Here is a 19820-nt window from a genome sequence, read left to right on the forward strand (position 1 = left end):
TACGTGCTCAGCGGTGAAAGGAAACAACGTGAGGAAACCCACATTCCCGACAAATGCAGTTTCGGAGGTAGGGTCAGAGGGTCAGACAGCCAGTCGCTTCTGTAAAAAACCGGACCTGTCAAATCTTCAGGTTAGGTAAGCGGACCCTGTTAAAAACGGGATAATGCTAGGGAGATGACTAATAATATTGATTTTCTGTTCTCTGAAACTCACTCCCTACCAATTCGAACATTATAAAAACATCCGTCTAACTCCCTGTACGTACCATTACTGAGTCTGTTGAGATTTAACGTCAGGCACACAATACATATCCGTGTCAACTGGAATCATTCCTAACAAGCCGCTTTGATGCCAGACGTCAGGAATAAAAAAGATTAATTATTGTTGTTGTACCACCACGATGACACTTACAAACATCTTACATTCGTTCTATTGCACACATTTTTCTTAATAAGTATATATATATATATATATACTTTATACATATCAGGGAAATATTATTACGAAGTAATATACGATCCAGACGACACGATTACTGTAGCCGTAGAGACGGCTAATCAGGAATTGGATTTCATTAATTTTAAAGGAAATTAAGAGGCAATGTATTTAATGTATTAATGTAATGTATTTATTCAATGTATGCTGGTATTTAATGTGGGTAAAAACCTTATTATCACAACAATAATGAATAATACGTAAGGATAATCCCTATAATCATTTTTCGATCAAAATATTCCTGCTAAAAACTTAATAGCAACATGCACACAGGCGTTCAGATAATTTAGATTGCCGCAGGGGCCAACAAATCTAACAAGGTTTACGAGAATTAGCAGCTAAGACATAATGAGACAATGTTGCTGATTCTAGCAAATACTTAGTTGTACCTAGTGCTGACCTTTACTTAAGATAAGTACAAGAAAGAGATAGAGCTAGATTTGAGGCTGGCAAACTAAACTAAAATTAAGTTTGTTTCTGATTAAATTCGCTAATTATTTATTTAAGTATATTAAAAGCTGTTATTCCGGGGAAATAAAACATTTGTAATTAGAGTTTTGAAGAAAGATTCTTCTTAATAAAAAACATTTCTGTGAAACACCAATAAACATCTTAGGGCCCTATTTCACCAACGGGAAATTATTCGGGATTTGGTTGCCAGTAACAAATTGATTGCCAATTGAGGTGTAACTGCATACAATTTGTTGGTGGCTCCACCATGTGGCCGTAGGGGTTAGCAAACGATTTCGAAAAGCGACAGTGACAGTGATAAAGATGTAGACAATAAGGTGACAATAAGAGTTTCCAACTACTTACTTACTCAAATCGGTTACTTTTACTAAACGTCAAAAGTGAAATTACTACTTATGGAATTTGTATGTTAAAGCTATTTGTGACATCTTAGAAAAACGTGACAAAATGTCGCACTTCTTATTACATTTTTGGTTCTTAAAATGAATAAATAAGTTAAATAGAAAAGAGAAAATGTTTTTTGTCACCTTTAGATCTCTGCCTTTATTTAGTAATCAGTATTTCATAATTTATCTTTTACCCAGGAAATTACCCAATTGCTATGTATCGCTATTACCACTCGGAAAGGAAGCTCGCTGAAAAGGAAGTAACGGTGCATTTTTGACAGGTACCAGACAGATATAGCTGCCTAGCACAGCTGCTAGCGAAGCTAAAATGAATTGGGTAGTTTCCTAGGTCAAACATAAATTATGAAATTCTGATTACTAAATTAAGACAGATCTAAAAATGTCAAAAAAACGTTTTATTTTTTCTATTTAACTTATTTGTGAATTTTAATAAAGAAAAATGTAATAAGAAGTGCGAAATTTTATTCCGAGTGGTAATAGCGATACATAGCAATTGGGTAGTTTCCTAGGTCAAAGATAAATTATGAAATTCTGATTACTAAATTAAGACAGATCTAAAAATGTCAAAAAACGTTTTCTTTTTTCTATTTAACTTATTTATCAATTTTAATAAAGAAAAATGTAATAAAAACTGCGATATTTTGCTTCGTTTTTCTATGACGTCACAGGTTTGACGTTGCTTTAGGATACAAATTAATTTTGTGTTGTAAAAGTAGCTGATTTGACTAGCTGCAAAACTACCCTATTGCATGAAAGAGGGAACTTGAGCGACACCATGCTATCCTAGTGAGTTGGGACCCTTAGATTCTAGCCATTCGTATCGCTCAAGTTAGGGTCGGTAAACTTCTTGATCAGAAATTCTGATTAAAGTCTAAGTAGGTAGTCATGCATAAAGGGTAAAATTGAAATTTCAAGATTAAACTAAGTAAGTACGGCATAATGAAATATACCTAACAATGGAAATTAGAAGAAATACTTTAAAGGTTTTGGGGCATCTTTTCATTACACAGAGTGTTAGTGACACCGTAACGAAAACTTTGAGGGATGATTCAGACTTTCACACCATGATTCTGAGTTGATATCAAGTGGAAATTTCCATTTTTAGCGTCTCTGTATCTTGTTTTTTAAACTTTTAAATTCACTCACTATCGTTTCCCCCAGCGTCTATGAGGCAGTCTCTGAGATATGTTTACCAGTTTCTTAATTCTTCTTTTTTCATCGTATGGGTTGTGAGGTGGATTACCAACCTCAGTAACCGGTGTCAGGGTTATTATTGAGCCCCCAAAGGCCCCTGATATGGCTCATGTAAAGACTACTTCTAACAACAGTAAGTAGTAACCGGGACCGTGCCTTCAGAAGCACGGATCGTTTTTGTTAATTTCAATAAAAGCTTGTTATAAAAAGGTGTTCTTACGGTCATAAGCCCATCCGAGTTTGGCGAAGAGGTCAATGAACCCGGTGGAGAGGTTGACACGGCCCAGCTCGGACGTGCGGTAGTCCCAGGGGAACACGTGGTGGTAGTTGTGCCAGCCCTCACCCAACGCCGCCAGACTCACCATCTTGCTTTCCACTGACTTGATGAACCTGCGAACAATCGTGATATACGTAAATAAAATAAAAAAGCTGATAACTCTGAGTTGATAACGCTGAGTCCAATTTCGATTCTGCTCCGCACCACCTAAATCCCCTGGTAGTTGCGGCTTCCGAATACATGTAGCGACACATTTAATACATTTTTGTTATGTCAACATTTTTGGTAGCAGCGCCTACGTTGCCCCGCGGCTAGCCAGTCTCTCCCGTTTCGTCACCGGGCTAGCTACTATGCCCAAACCTAATTACCGTGTTAAATAAAATCAGGACGTCTGGCAACCCTGACTCAGAGGTACATTGTAAGAACTACGTAGGTACCTACGCGATTGCAAGAATGATTATGTATGTGTGTGTATGTTATATGGTATCGGTCTACACTTAGATGTACCTCCTTTATAACTGGCGCGTGTTACATAATAATCCCACGCAAATTGTGGTAACCTTTCGTCAGCGCTTTAGGGCTCTAAATACGACTTTGTTCACCAACAAGTACCTACCACGAAATAGAAATATTTCACGTAAGCCCGTATACTTACATTCCAAACAATTTTATTGCATTTTGAAAGACCAATTCAACGACTCTCCACTGTTTAAAAAAATATTGTTCAGGTTTTCTGACACAAAAATGTCCAATCCGTTGTTTGTTGGGTTAGCAATATCTAGTACGTAGTATTATAATGTATTATATCCTCGTAACCGATGGCCGCTGGGGCGGAAGGGTTCTGGAATGGCGACCACGTATCGGACGACGCTCAGTGGGTAGGCCCGCTACAAGGTGGACCGACGATCTGGTGAAGGTCGCGGGAAGCCGTTGGATGCGGGCAGCGCGGGACCGATCGTCGTGGAGATCCTTGGGGGAGGCCTATGCCCAGCAGTGGGCGTCGTACGGCTGATGATGATGATGATGATGATGATATCCTCGTAAGGCCCGAATTTCCAGACACAATAGTTAAACACTGGGATTTGGATTTTAAAAGGACTTTGGGCCTTAAGACCATATGTGACCACTTCAGTACATTTCGTGATTATATTTTAATAAAGATAACATTGTAAAATAGCCTCAATGCGCGGTAAAAATAGGCTAGTTTCCAACTAGTCAAATCAGTAACTTTTTACTAAACGTAATGATATGAAATTACCATGGAATTTGTATGATAAAGCCCACTATGACGTTAGAAAAAACCTGATAAATTGTTGGCCTTATTATTAACGTTTTTGTTGATTAAAATTCAAATGTAAGTTAAATAGAATAAAGAAAATGTTTATCGTCCCTATTCGTCTTTATTTTAGGTAATCAGAATTTTATAATTACACACAATAATTAGATCTGTCAAAGTACGTCAGTTAATGTTGTGATGTTTAGCATAGTGAATGTACGAGTATCAGTCGACATTAGGTCGATCGATTCTTTTCTATCTAACAGTACGCGGGCATGCTGATTTACTTCAAAAAGTCCATATTCAAAATATCACGAATAAGACATCGCCATTCCGTAAACTTGCGACGATTGACAGTTCGTTATTCAAAAGGATCATTAACCCGGCCCCAAGGGGAACAGAGTCATCTTCTCTGCCCTCCACTGGGACAATTCCTGTTCGGCGCATTCTTGTCGCGGGGGTGGGCTCTTACTTTAATAGGCCGGAGTGAGATGGTGGCTGAGTTCGGATAGAGACCCAGACCTACTGGGTAACTTAGAACCCTTGTCCATGGATACGCTTGAAGACCTCAATGACTGTAGAGGCGGAGATTGGAGCCATCTGCACGGCAATGTATTCAAAGAATATATTATACTCTTTATACAAATTTTATTCAAAGAATATATTTCTTTACACTTCCATACTGTTTTAGGGAGTACCTTTCATACACAGTACTCGTATGTATTATAGTTTATTCTATGCCGTCGTAGTAGATTACTTTTATTATTACGGTATAATCTAACAATATTTTGACAACTTATTGACAAACGTTGAGTGTAAATAAAAGTCAATAAGGAAAAGGTAAATTGCTTCCGGTTAACTCCGTCATGTGGAATCATGTGTTAAAACTTCAAATGGCAAAGCCATCGTTACGGATGGGAGTTGTAAATATAGCTTGTCAATGGTGCTAAATCTAGTACACACCATCTAATTTTATTTTAAGTTATACCTGTTATTTTCTTATCCGCCGAAAAGGAAAGGGACAGGAAATCGACAGGGAAAAAAATATGGAACTTACGTCAATTTTAGGCACAAATTTGAAACAAGCCTCTAAAAATCTTACTAATAATATAACTAGAATATAAATATACTAGATTAAGGCTAATATCCCGTCAGAATTAAGTTTAAGTTGACAGTACACGTCAACCGGTTAGAATACCAGTGAGTTACCTTTTTGATTTGCCCGCGTTATTCATTTCTTCACTCATTTTTTTTAAAATTAACAGCTGTTAATCATCCGTCTCTTTCCATTTCGCGGGATAAGAAAATGACAGGTATAACTTAAAATAAAATTATATGGTGTCTGCAGGAATTAGCACCACTGTCAGTCCCACTACTTTATATTTACTTACAACTACTTACTTATACAGTTATTAGTCATTCAATTAGATACAAAGAGGTACTGGGCCTTTGAAGGCAACTTCTCCATTAATTGTATCTAATTGAACAAAACGGATTAATTGAAATTGATTCGTAAATTCAGCTTATATTTGCTTTCGTTCCTCTGTAAATAGAATTTAAAGTAGGTAACTTCTCGTGTATGGATTACTTGTGATATACATAATACTTCTAAAAGTCTGTCTTGTTAGAAGAATTATTATGAAGATTTGTGTGTAGTTTACTGCAGTGTAATTTGTGTATATTTCTTTGTCGTTTGGTAAGTTGTTCGGTCGATTAGCGACCTTCCCCACAGAAGCGGAAATGAATTTGTGCAACACAGAATTGGCGATTATATTGTACGGCAAATGAAATCTTTCACGATATGCCAAAACGTATATATGTCTATATTTGTAATTTGTATGTAATAAAGCGATATGATACGACGACGTCGTCGCTCGCTCACTCCAAGGTCGCTTGAACTTGTTTTTATCTATACGATATTTCTTCTCTCCTTCTTTCCTTCCGTTTTCATTCGAAATAATAATAACAATACGTGTTGGTTTCGGCTCTACGCACGCCTTTCAAAAGTCCGGGACTCCATAGGCCCGAGATATGGAAACGACATTCATAATAATGATAATAAAAATGGTGGTTTTTCGGACATACCACAACACACATATTAATTTACTTACACAATATAATAACATTAATTACTTAACCTAAGAATAAAACAAAAAAAACACAAAATATAAATGTACGGTCACGAGCATTAATATTATGTATACACTTTGGTACCATGTCACATTAACTTTTTTGACAAATTGAACTGTAAGTCTCACTAAATGTTAAATATGTTAGTGCGACAGAGTCCTAAAGTGGGTACATTATATTGATCATAACTGTACATGGATGGGTGCCGCAGTTCACCGAAAAAAGGCCAGGGCTCAGCGATTATATGCCCAGAGGGCAACACTGGTTTTCAACCCTAACCCATTAACCATGGCAAAATATAAATAAATATACATCATATTTATCTTACCTGTCATAAGGCTTGTTGCCCCACAGATGAGCAACACTGTTCACGCAGAAGGCGATGTTGAGCGTGATGGTAAACCTCAAGACGAAGCTGATAACGAAGCTGTTGACCAGGGACTCCCCCCAGAAGTGCATGGGTATCCACACCGGTAGTATCACATTCAGTATCACAAATAATGGAATGTATGTCCTGGAAACAAAAACAAATGATAAGTAAGTAAACGTTGAGTCGAAAGAGAAAGGTCTAGAAAAACATAACTTAAGCTCACGACTATATCTCATTTGGGGTAGTCAGAGGTACATCCATCTCTAGATGAGCTAAGTACCCACACCTCACTGAGCTTACTCTGAGTTAGAAAAGCATACCGCGATTATTCAGGATATAAATAAACTAAATTACTCAATTGTATACCAATATTTTATGTTTATTTTTATTTTTTTAAAGAACGTCTAGGGCCCTGTGCCGAGGTTTTTCTTGCAGCTTCTTTTCCCCGGCTATACAGGTTGTGAGAAGCTGCAGTAGTTTTAGGCGGATGAGACGTTCGTTATGTAAAATTGACGATTCAAAGTGTAACTATGTTACCTACTGAATAAAGATATTTTTGAATTTGAATTTTTGAATTTTATTTTAAAGAAAATCTAAGCCGAATCAACAGTCTACTTCTATCGCGTGGGTTGTGAGGTGGATTACCAACCCCATCAACCCTGGTGACAGGGTTACGATTGAGCCGCCAAAGGCCCCTGACATCATCAGTAAGAAGTAACCGGGACCAACGGCTTAACGTGCTTTCCGTAGCACGGATCATCTTACTTTCGGACAATCAGGTGATCAGCCTGTAATGTCCTAACCAAACTAGAAATCACAAAGTGATTTTTGTGGTATGTCCCCACCGGGATTTGAACCCGCGACCTCCGGATCGTGAGCCCAACGCTCAAATCACTGGACTACGGAGGCCGTTACACGGACACAGTACTTTAACAGTACTTTAAATGGAGATTATGATGAGAGGGCGTGAAGCGAAAGGGAGAGTGGTGTGCCAGAATCGTAGTAAGTGGAGTTCTGTAGTGTCCCGCACCACACTACCTCAATGGGAATGAGAATTAGTGACATCGTAACGAAAACTTTGAGGAATTATTCAGACCATGATTCTGGGTTACCTACTATTAAGTGCAATTTTCCGTCGCAAAAGTCATCATCATTAATTTAAGAGCTATGCTACGCTCTTGTCGGTGTAGCATTCTCCATGCTACTTTTTTAGGGAAAAATAAGGCAGTGGTTTCCCTCTTGCCTTCCTCCTAAAAAACACACCTCACACACCTCTTCTTTTCTGTCACAAAAGTATGGAACTGAAATTAATTAATAAAGAATACTAAAACCTTCATAATTTTTCCGTCAGGAAAATCCACTTGATATCAACGTCAATGTGTGGTGTCTGTGTAATACGAGGATGTGTGTATGAAGTGTCCGGGGAGTGCCAGAAGGTAAAAAAATATACACACACCATATTTAGTTCCTGACTTCCCCAAAGGATGTACCTCTGACTACCCCGATTGGGATATAGTCGTGAGCTGATGTTACGTACGTTATTGCCACCATTAAAGGGAAAATTCAAATTAATATAATTTTCTTGTCTTTAATATTAATGACTATTAGATGTAACCTTTACCACATCAATAATTAAGACTTTCTGATGCCTTTGATCGGCCTGGTGTGACTATTAATTAGTGCTATCGAATACAGGTAGAAATGACGTCGATGACGACTCCATCAATCCTATTGTCTTTACTATTTAAGTTTGTTTATTTTTATTTATTGTTTATAAAACATAATAATCATTTGTTGGTAAAAAACGTTGCAAAACCAGCCTGAGACGAAAAATTTGTGAAGTTTTTTTTATCTGTGTTTAGTGTGAGTTGAGGGACTTCCCAGGCTACGTCCCCCAAAAACAATATAGATGGCGTTGTAGAAATTTGCCTTCGTTTAACCTTCTAATTTAGTGGACAACATATATAAGCAACTTTTATCTTTGTTGACCCTTGTTGCGACACCCAGGCACAACACATCTTCCACCCATTATTATTTTGATCAAAATATAGTGAAGCAATATAGGTAGCAACATAATTCTATACGTATCTGATCTAAATATCAATCAACAATTAATTTAATATAACGCTTCTGCCATTTATAATAATGTTTGTGAATAATTATATACTCAAGCAATGAGAATATAGATAATTATCTCGTAAAATCTGAACAGCGTTATCTTTATTTTTTGAGAACGTAGCCTGGAAAGTCGTATTTGGAAAGTTGTATTTATAATTCTTTGAAGAGAAGGGAATAATGAGGAAGAGGCGGTATATATAATTATATAATTTGTATGTTTCTGTTATTATTGTGCTATAAAGTACATTTGATTTTATTTGAAATTAGTTTTTCGAATTGATACACATTTACTTAGTTCTAAATTATATAAAGTATTGTTTTCCTCTACTGGTGCTGAACGCCATAAAGGAAAACCCAGAATTCCACAAATACAACACAAAGTCAACGCCATGTCTTAGATTTGTATTTTTTTTCTTAATGATGATTAATGAAATGATGAAAGGTGATGACGATGAATGATGAAACCTAAGCCCCCACCCTCGGAGCAGACTCCTATTCCGAACTCCAAACGAATTAACTCAAAAGTCCGAATAAACTTTTGAGTTATAAAGCGGCTTGTGGGCACGAAGCGAAAATAGATAGGTACACTTTGTTTATTAAATATTTCCGATATAATATATTGATTAAACGATTATACTTTATAACGTTTACTTGTACCACAGACAGAGTCAAGCGACTAAAAGCGTGTTAATGAAAGTTGATATTAATAAGGCAGGTGGGTACTTGCTATAAACACCTGCAAACTTCGGAGGCACGGATTGATAAGGTGGGTTCTCGATAAACAAGTGCAAACTTGGCGCATGAGGTAATATTTCATCAGTAAGTGCTGACTTACAAACTTCACAGGAATCGTTTGCTAGAATCACACCTTGTTTGAAATTAGATTTCTTTAAGTACGGTCACGAGCATTAATATGTATACACTTTGGTACCATGTCACATTAACTTTTTTGACAAATTGAACTGTAAGTCTCACTAAATGTCAAATATGTTAGTGCGACAGAGTCCTAGAGTGGGTACATTATATAACCCATGACTGTACGTGTGTAATGCTTGAATACCCAGACGTATGCAAAATTAAAGTGTGTAGTATCGAATCTCCGAATCACAGCACTCATTGCCCAAAAAGCTTAATGTAAGAACAACGAGACGAACAGTTGAAACTGCTACGCTTTTAATGATTTTATATTAGACTATGTATTGCCCGCGGCTTCGCGCGCTTAAATTCGGGGTAACACGGTTCCCTTTTCCTGTTTTAGAACACAGAGGAGAACTCGGAACAGTATGTAAATCTAAAACCAAAGCGATTATCTTATTATAAAGTCTAAGAGTATTATAAATCCACTAAACGAATTATTAATCCAATCCGAAAAACAACGGTAAAACCGAATCTGAAACTGAGTTTGTTTCCGGAAGTCCGAAGACGGAAGAACGGAAGAAAACCAAACCGAAAAGCAAAGTAGTGTTGCCCGATAATCGACTGTACATAGATTAATATTCGATTGTTTTTTAAGCCCCTAAATAATCTTAATATACGCTTATCAATTATTCTATATCGATAATATCGATCGATAATCGAAAATTGAAAAATTAAAAGTTTCTTTCGAATGTTGATTTTTTTCTCTAAAGCTGATTGATTTATGGTTAGATAGATTTGTTTTAATATTGTTTCATTTAAGTAATTTGTTTTAATTGTTTCAATACAATTATTTTATTATTAGTATTAGTACCCGTACTAATTTTGTAGAGATTCTCATACAAACCATTCCCTACTTTAGGGGCTGGCGGATTTCAAAAAGAAAAATTGGCAGGTATTTTTCGTTGGTAACTAAAGATTCTGTGTATACATTTTTAGCTTCCTATTATGAAATCTGCAAATAGCCCCATATAAAATTTCACCCCCTCCTAGAAGGGGTTGGGGGCAGATTCCTAAAAAAAAATATGCACAATTTTAGTTACTCACAAATAGTTTGCAAACAAATTTTTAGCTTTCTACTTTGAAAATTGCGGAGTGGTCCATACAAACTTCCACCCCCATTTTAGGAAAGTGGGGGCTAGAAAGAGACATAAAGTAGCCTATGTCACTTTCCATCCCTTCAACTATCTTCATAAAAATCACGTCAATTCGTCGCTCCGTTTTGCCGTGAAAGACGGACAAACACACACACACACACACATATACACTTTCCCATTTATAATATTAGTATCGATGTCAGTACCAATGAAAATAAATCATTTAAGTAAGTGAAATGTCCTGTATGTATGTGTCTGTGGTGTCCGGGAGTAATAAATGTTTCCTTTTTTTCTTCTTTCTTTAAATGTGGAAAATCTAAGCTATTATTTTTATATATTTATGGTGTGTATATATTTTTATATTTCGAGCGTGCATTATTACGGATCATTTAACACCATTAAAATTTCACGTGGGGCCTGCCGCCATTTTGACAGAAGAGTTTTACGATGTCCATATTTTTCGCAGGCTGGTCATTAAATATAAGTTAATATAGTTCGATGAGTCATTTTATAGTTGATTTATCTGATGAGTTTGATAATCGATATTTTTAGTTTCTATTAAAGTGGAAGTCATATCTAAATGCAGTAAGAAACTTTATGAAACGTAATCAGAATCAAGAGTAAGGGAAAAGACGCAAAAATTGACAGTTATTGAAGATAAAAAAGGCAAAATGATTGGACAGGAAAGAGAGGAGGGGGATGACCAAAAAGAGCTTACGTGGGACAGATTAAGTGGGAGGGGGCGAACGTCGTGTCTCATGAGGAAGTGAATGAATTGGTTTTTGATAGACAACAATGGAGAATGCGACAAGAACGTGGCTCTTAAATTACTTTCGTTCACAATCCAATAGGTGCTGATGTCGCCACAATGCGTCATCTACGCATTATGAAAATTGAGCACAATTAAAGTTGATGATATAATCTGTGTTTTATGTCATCGTTAAGTTTGAGGAGTGTAAGAAATTACGTCAGGCAGACGGTATATTAGACGCCTTATTGTATATATCACCCGCATAGCGCGTGTGACGTAAATGAACCAATAGAACTTGTTTCATACATAGACATATAAATCGGAAGTTGGATATTTCTGACTGGATCCGATCTGGCCTGTGAATTCGGTGTTATACGAATATCATACTTATTAATTATTGTTCACATGATGTCTTGCCCCACGTACGCGGCAGGAGCCGATGAATGCTGACATAATATTTGAGATACCATCGAAAAGATCAGGAGGCTTAAAAAGGCTGCATCAAAGCAATTCATCAAAAATGCAGTATTGCAATTTGACATTTGCGTATATAAAAGTAAGTGCGCAGTGCTAATAAAATGTCAAATAGCAATATTACTTTTTCAGGTGAGTTGCTTCAATGAGTATGATTGAGGCACGTTAAGCCGTTGGTCCCGGCTGCATTAGCAGTCGTTAATAACCACCAATCCGCACTGGGCCCGCGTGGTGGTTTAGGGCCCGATCTCCCTATCCATTCATAGGGAAGGCCCGTGCCCCAGCAGTGGGGACGTTAATGGGCTGGTGATGATGACTACATACTGATGTAAGTAAGTAGTCGTTACTTAAGCCATGTCCCATGTGCCAAGCCCTTGGCGGCTCCATAATAACCCTGACACCACGGTTGATGAAGTTGGTAATTCACCTCACAACCCACATGATAAAAGAAGAAGAATGAGTATGATCTATATGCCGTCTATGTTTATGCTTAAATGTTGTTGTTAGTTGATTGAGGGGAGGCTTCTGTCCAGCAGTGGGACGTATAGGCTATTTATGTTATGTAGGTATGCTTAAGCAGAGGCCTTTTTAACTCGCATGAATATAAGAGGTACGTACAAGCTCTGTATCCTGACGACGGGGTCGGCCATGAGGTCGGGCGAGGCGGCGCGGAGGGCGACGCGTCGGTTCTCTACCGCGGGGTGCGGCGTGAGCACCAGCCAACCGACGTGCGCAAACCAGAACCCACGTCGCACGTCGTGCGGATCCGCCACAGTCTCCGCGTACTTGTGGTGCACGCGGTGGTCTAACGCCCACGTGTAGATGTCTCGCTAAAAACAACAACACGTTACATAAATAACATAACATAACATAAATAGCCTATATACGTCCCATTGCTGGGCACAGACCTCCTCTCAATCAACCGGAGAGGGTATGGAGCATACTCCACCACGCTACTCCACTGCGGGTTGGTGGAGGTGTTTTTACGGCTAATAGCCGGGACCAACGGCTTAACGTGCCCTCCGAAGCGGAATCAACTTACTTTTTCGGACAATCAGGTGATTCCAGCCTGAAAAGTCCTTGCCAAACAAAGGACAGTCTCACAAAGTGATTTCGACAATGTCCCCATCGGGAATCGAACTCGGGCCTCCAGATCGGGAGCCTAATGCTCTTACCGCTAGACCACGGAGGCTGTTGGACATAAATAACAACAAGCTCATATCAGACAGAGTAATCAGAGCTACATCCATCGCAAGATGAACTATGCCCACACCAAACAGAGTTTTATGTTAGACCCACGTGATAGGTTGTGAGTCGTATCGCCGACTAATAAGTAACATAATAAGTATCGAGCGAACTGTGTTAGTGAAAACTGTACTTAAGATAACATAATCAGTCATTGGTGCAAGTCCGGTACCGGATTCGAACCGGCGCTTTGAGAAACTAGCCACCATTGTCCATAGGACCACAGTGAGTCACCATTGTCACCGGAAAGCTCGATAGGGTTTGGGTACTTAGTTCATCTTGCGATGGACCAACCTCTGACTACCCCAATTGGGATTATCTAGATCTATTGCTTTGAGCGGTGGTGGTCCAGTCAGAAGAACGCTTGACTCTCAATATGAGGTTCGAATTTGTTTGCACCATTATGGTTATCACGTGCTAAGCGGTGAAGGAAAACGTCGCGTGGAAACCCACATTGCTTGGTAATAATCTAATAAGGCTCGCTTGTTTTGAAATGTCAATCTTATGGGATAACTCACACCCTTGCTTTTCCCGTTTGTCTATTTAGGAATATTTTGCCAGTCCTAAAGCTCTACCAGTGACTAAACTATACCTCTATTGCATTAAATGATATGCGGAAGGTATCTATTAAGTATATTACTTTACAACTTAAAAGGTAAAATATTTATTCAGAAACAATAATAATAAAAAACAGATTGTAAATCCACCACAGGCTTCGTCAGTACCAACATTCATATTAAAATAAAAAAATAAAAAAAATAAGCGAAAGCATATTCAATTCATACATAATAAAATCCGCACAAGCTTCGTCAAACAACAACAACTGTTAATGTTACAGTGGTAGTGTGATAAATTATTATTAATCCTCCCAACGTAGTAATAATTTCATCCGCTTATACTGCACGTGCTAAAGTGTAAATGGAAAGCTTTTCTCGACATCCGTTGTAGGCAGATTCCAACAATCCAACAGGATTATTCGTCATACTATGAAAAAAGATGATTCATATGTAAAATACATCATTATTATTGCCAAAGGTGTGAAAAAATTTCGTCACTTTTCTAATTGGCCGTAATTCCTTTTACTTATTGTTGGTGTGTAGAGCTCTACGTATATTGAATTGAACATTGATGTATAAAAAATTATATAATGTTATCATTGAATTTGAAAGTGAAATTTGAATACGTGTTAAATGATGTTGTAAGAGAGTTGTGGGATTAATGATGTATTAAGAAATATGCAGATACCTACAAACAGTATTAACATAATATACCTATTATACATCAATGTCTACAAAAAATACTCGGATCAATAGCTTTGACGCTTTCAATGCGTCGACGTTTTAATATATTTAAGTCGTAAAACCCTATGTTTATTTAAATTCTAATCTCCATTGTTCATAGCTATTGTGTCATGAAAACTGGATCTTATGAAGTTAAAGCTCTTCCTCTATCGTGTGGGTTAAGAGGTGGATTACCAACCTCAGCAACCAAAGGCAAAGTTTTATGAGGGTAAATGATAAACCAATTTCACAGACTGGTGCCCTCAAAATGGTTTATTGTCCTCGGAATCTCCTCGTGCGAATGAATATTGCTGTTTATAAAGTACCTGTAATAAATTAGTCAAATGGAAAAATATTCTGCAAAAAATATTCCGGGGAGGGGGCCCCGGATACTAAGTACTATACTTATAAAATTTAAGTTTTTTTTCATAAATAGAAGTTAGATATTTAAAAAAAGAAATCTTTTAAGTATAGATAATTTTATTACCTTTCTTTGTAACTTATATACAAATTTAAACTCTTTTTCGAGTCATTTTTATATCGAAAGTTTATCTTGTGTACAACTGTTAAAGTTAAAGTAGTTATACAAGATAACTTACTACAAGGGACAAGGTACTTGTTTAACTGTTAATAACAGTCTTGTCTTGTTTAACTGTTAATAACAGTTAAATAGGTACACTATCAGTAATTTTAAAAGTATGATACTTAGTTTTGCAGGACAGCGTAGTAACATAAAACCACAAAATGGTATTTACACCAATGAAAACAATAATACAAGGCTTGTGCGTTTCTATTGAATAATATATTGCATTCTATGCATGGATCAATGATAGGAATAAAAACTTAGAATGCTTTATAATGTTCCGCTTATTATCACGGGCATTCGACTAAGGGATTAGGTACTGTGTTGCGTGATAGATTTATTTAGATAATACGTTGGCTACCAATTCATTCAATATCAGCCCTCTAGCATTTTCTCGTTTTCCACAGGGTCCGCTTACCTAACCTGAAGATTTGACAGGTCCAATTTTTACAGAAACGGCTGCCTGTTTTACCTTCCAACCCGCGAAGGGAAAACCAGCCCAATACAGGTTAGGTAACATACCTCCGGTAATGCATTTCTCGGGAATGCGGGTTTCCTCATGATGTATTCCTTTACCCCTGAGAACGTAATAATCATATATGATCCAAACATGAATTTGAAAACAAATTCGACAATCATTGGTTTAAGCCTGTGCTGGATTCTCTCTCTATGGAGAGGCAGACGTTCTACCAACTGGTCTATCACGGCACTTCATTTAATATATCACTATTAAATTAGTACAGTAGGTTAACTTTGTCATCTTGCGATGGATGTACCTATGACTACCCCAGTTGGGATGTAGTCGTGAACTTATGTATGTAACGTGAATGTTTGACAGAGAAAAACGTAAACCTTTTATAAAATGCGCTCCATAATTATTTTTGACATGATTTCACGCAACTTGAGTTATAAGCTACTGCTTTTTTACTCATTGTATCTCGATTGCGTCAAAAGTAACTACAACTTGTCTTTTAAATAAATAATACAAAAAAAGTTTATATCAGAATGTCAATCCAAAATAACATAGTTTTTCTATTTTACACACGTGCATTTTAAGTACTTATATTCTATTCCATTGAGCTTATTCAAAATAATAATGTTCACAACTTATATAAGAGAGTGCGGTTTTTTCATTTGTTCGGCACTCTTCTTCTTCTTATTGTGTGGGTTGTGATGTGGAATACCAGTCTCATCAACCCTGATGTCAGGGTTATAATTGAGCCGCCAAAGGCTCCTGACATGGCTCACGTAACGATTACTCACTTACATCAGTAAATAGTAACCGGGACCAACGGCTTAACGTGCCTTCCGAAGCACGGATCATCTTGTTCGGTACTGTACTACCGCTTTACTTTATTTTTTATTCAACAAATGTCTTTTAGGAAAGGAGATCATCGGATTTCGGCCCAGAAGTCAAAGTGCCGGTCAAAAAATAATTTTGCTATATTTCGTTAGATCTTATCCGTCTGAGTATTTATTACTATGGCACCAAAGCTGTAGGGTCAATATCTTCGGTTTTATTCGAATTAAAAGAACTGGATTTTTCATACATTTTTGGTGAAAATGTAAAGTGCCGGCCAATTAACAAAAATGGTATATATCCTTAGAACTTATCCGTCTGAGCATTTATTACTATGGCACCAAAGCTGTAGCGTAATTATTTTCGGTTTTATTCGAATTAAAAAAAAACTTGTAGTTTTCATACATTTTGGTGAAAATGTGAAGTGCCGGCCAAGAAACAATATTGGTATATCCCGTTAAAACTTATCCATTTGACCATTTATTATTATGGCACCAAACGTCTATGACCATTATTTTGGCTTTTATTGGACTTTACGTTTTAGTTTCTAGGTGAAAAGTGCCGGTCAGCAAAAACACATGTCAGAACTATCGAGAAGATACCTGTTAACATTGTTCACTATGACAATAAACGTGTATGACCATTAGTTTGGCTGTTGTTGGATTTTTAAAACCTCGATTTTTGATTTATTTTGTTATAAAATAAAATATGACAGGCGCGTTATTTAAAGGATCGTCAGAATGTTTATTACTATGACATTAAACGTCTATGACCACTATTTTGAACTCGATTAGATTTCTCCAAAATCTGGAGTTTTCATAGATACCTACACTTTGGCGAAAAAAGTTTTATCTGGCGATAATGCAGGTAAAGGCGTAATATCGCGGTCGTCATTGGACACATTTTTATAAATCAAAAATAGGTTTTCGTTTGACCACTATCTCACCTGATGGTGATACACGCTTTAGAAGCTTTTTTTTTTAAGAAATGTGAGGTACTGTGCTATATCGGCCGAGTAGCACCAGGACATTGTGATCGGCATACATGCAAAGCATAACTGCCTGACTCCTGTCTTCCCTAACAGCTTCTTCAGACGTCATGCCAAAATACGAGTTTCGTCACTAGATGGCAAGCTTATCTTTGGAGGGTGGTAACCATCTACGATCAAGATGAATCAATACCATAATTCAACCTAAACTTAGGCCGTAACGTTGAGTCGAATGCAAAAACTACAGCCAACGTCGTATTAATATAGAAGTTCACCTAACAACACACAAAACAATAACACAAAGTATTTATCTGACTGATAACTAGTCATTGGGAAAGCTCTGCTTGTTGTCATTGTTAAAATGTACTTATATAAAAAAAAGATTTTTTAAAAAGTCCAATAAACGCCAAAGTCTACATTTGGTAATATAATAAAAAAATACGTTTCAAGTAATTTACCAAAAGATTTGACTTATTTTGTTCCGCTGGCTGATATTTTCCCATTTGAACCAAAACGGAAAGAGAGACGAATTAAAGTCATAATAATGGTCAAAAATGTTTCGCGCCAGATTATTACATACATACATACATACATAAACTCACGCCCGTTATCCCTAATGGGGTGGGCAGAGCCACAAGTAATCAAAGACAACTTGCACCTTGCAACTTGCGCCAGATTATTAAATGTTCTAAAGGTCCTTTGTAATCCGCCGTACCCCAATTTTTGCCCAAAGCACTTTATTTTTAAACAAAATAAATAAGAAATCAAGATTTTTAAAATAAACTAAAAGCCAAACTAATCATTGTACACGTTTGGTGCTATAGAAAAAAAATGTTAATAGGCATCTAATCGATACTCTCTACATGGTATTTTTGCTGGTCGGCACTTTTCACATTTGAACTAAACCGGAAATTCCAATAAAAGTCAAAATGATGGTCATAGAGGTTTGGTGTCATATTAAAAAATATTGAGAAGCAACTATTAGACAGATTCGACGTATTTTTTTCGATTGCCGGCATTTTAACATATTAACCAAAACGGAAAGTCCAATAAAAGTCAAAATAATGGTCATAGAAGTTTGGCGCCGTACTAATAAATGTTCTAACGGTCCTTTCTAATACGCCTGTATCCCTTTTTTTCCCAACGGACATAATATTTTTTTTACAAAATGTATGATAAATCGTGATTTTTAAAATCCAAATCCAATTAAAGCCAAACTAATGGTAATACACTTTTGGTGTCATAGTAAAAAATGTTCAGAGCAATCTACTCGAAAGGTTCGACACATTTTTTTTCTCTGGCCGGCACTTTCAAATTTGGGCCGGCCAAAGTATGGAGAGCCGATGATCTCCTTTTAAAAAAAGTTACTACAAGAAAGGAATTCTTGTAAATAGGCGTCTGGAAACTAATATTAGACAGCCAAACTAAAATTGTATTACAACATTTTTAACAACGTCTGCAGCCCTGTGCCTAGGCATTTTTGTAGCTACTTTTCCTTAGAAACAGGTTGAGAAGCTACAGTACTTTTAGGCGGATGAGACGTTTAACAAAAATATAAGTACTTAATTTTATTGGTAAGTACCTAACCTATATAAGTTGACGATTAAAAGTGTATTTAACTATGATACCTATTGAATAAAGATATTTTTAAGCTTAAGTTGTGATGAGGCCTATTCTAAACTTCTTGTAAGTTAGCTAACCAGTTGTGACGGGGTATTATTTATTTGAATAAAAACGACATACCACTCACTGACTAATTACAAAATCTCAGGAACTACAGGTGGTATTAATAAACTAATATCGGCTTGACTACCCTCAAGATCAAGCTCAAGTCCCTGTTTTTATACATATGACAACTGTCGCATTGATATGAGCTTGAGAGCAGTCTCAAAACTGAGATTAGTTTATTAATACCACCCTAGGAGTCTAGCGTAAGACGGGATTTCATATTCTAAGAGGGTAAAGATAAAAGTTTAAAAACTGAAACCCGTCTACGGAAAAAGATGAATCAAGCAAATATTTCTCTCAAATACTTCCGAATAGATGTTTAAGAGATAGTCGTGGTCGTAAGCCGTGGTAAGCAAACTCTTAGGACCAGATCTTCGATTGGCAATCGACCACGGGTATCTATTAAACATCGCTTATTCGGAACTATAACAGAAAAATATTTTCTTTTTTCATACTTTTTCCGTAGTCGGGTTTTAGTTTTTAAACTTTTATTTTTATTTAATAAAAGTTTAAAAACTAAAAGTATATTATTTTGGGGATTTATTTATTAAAATAACATGCTTTAATTATGTGTATTATGCAAGATTTGAAGATAAAACCTATCTGGAACATGTCTGAGCAGTTATGTTCTTAATTCAACGTAATTATTGGTCAAATACAAATTTATGTACTTACATATTTGGAATGTGCAAATTAAGCCCTTTCATTTCATACCCAACAC

The 19820-nt window shown here is 36.7% G+C and overlaps 1 protein-coding gene across 3 annotated transcripts in view; it reads right to left on the reverse strand.

The window, feature by feature from the left end:
- Positions 1 to 19820, reverse strand: part of LOC126368574 ((11Z)-hexadec-11-enoyl-CoA conjugase-like) — a 293092-nt gene that overhangs the window by 9298 nt on the left and 263974 nt on the right. For all 3 annotated transcript variants that reach the window (XM_050012627.1, XM_050012625.1, XM_050012626.1), the window contains exons 4-6: positions 12594 to 12805; positions 6579 to 6764; positions 2788 to 2957 (exon numbers count right to left, since the gene is read on the reverse strand). In XM_050012627.1, coding sequence (XP_049868584.1) covers positions 2788 to 2957; positions 6579 to 6764; positions 12594 to 12805 — 568 coding nt within the window. The remainder of the gene's footprint in view (positions 1 to 2787; positions 2958 to 6578; positions 6765 to 12593; positions 12806 to 19820) is intronic.

Source organism: Pectinophora gossypiella, chromosome 7 (assembly GCF_024362695.1).
Source record: "Pectinophora gossypiella chromosome 7, ilPecGoss1.1, whole genome shotgun sequence".
In the NCBI taxonomy this organism is placed as follows: Eukaryota; Metazoa; Arthropoda; class Insecta; order Lepidoptera; family Gelechiidae; genus Pectinophora; species Pectinophora gossypiella.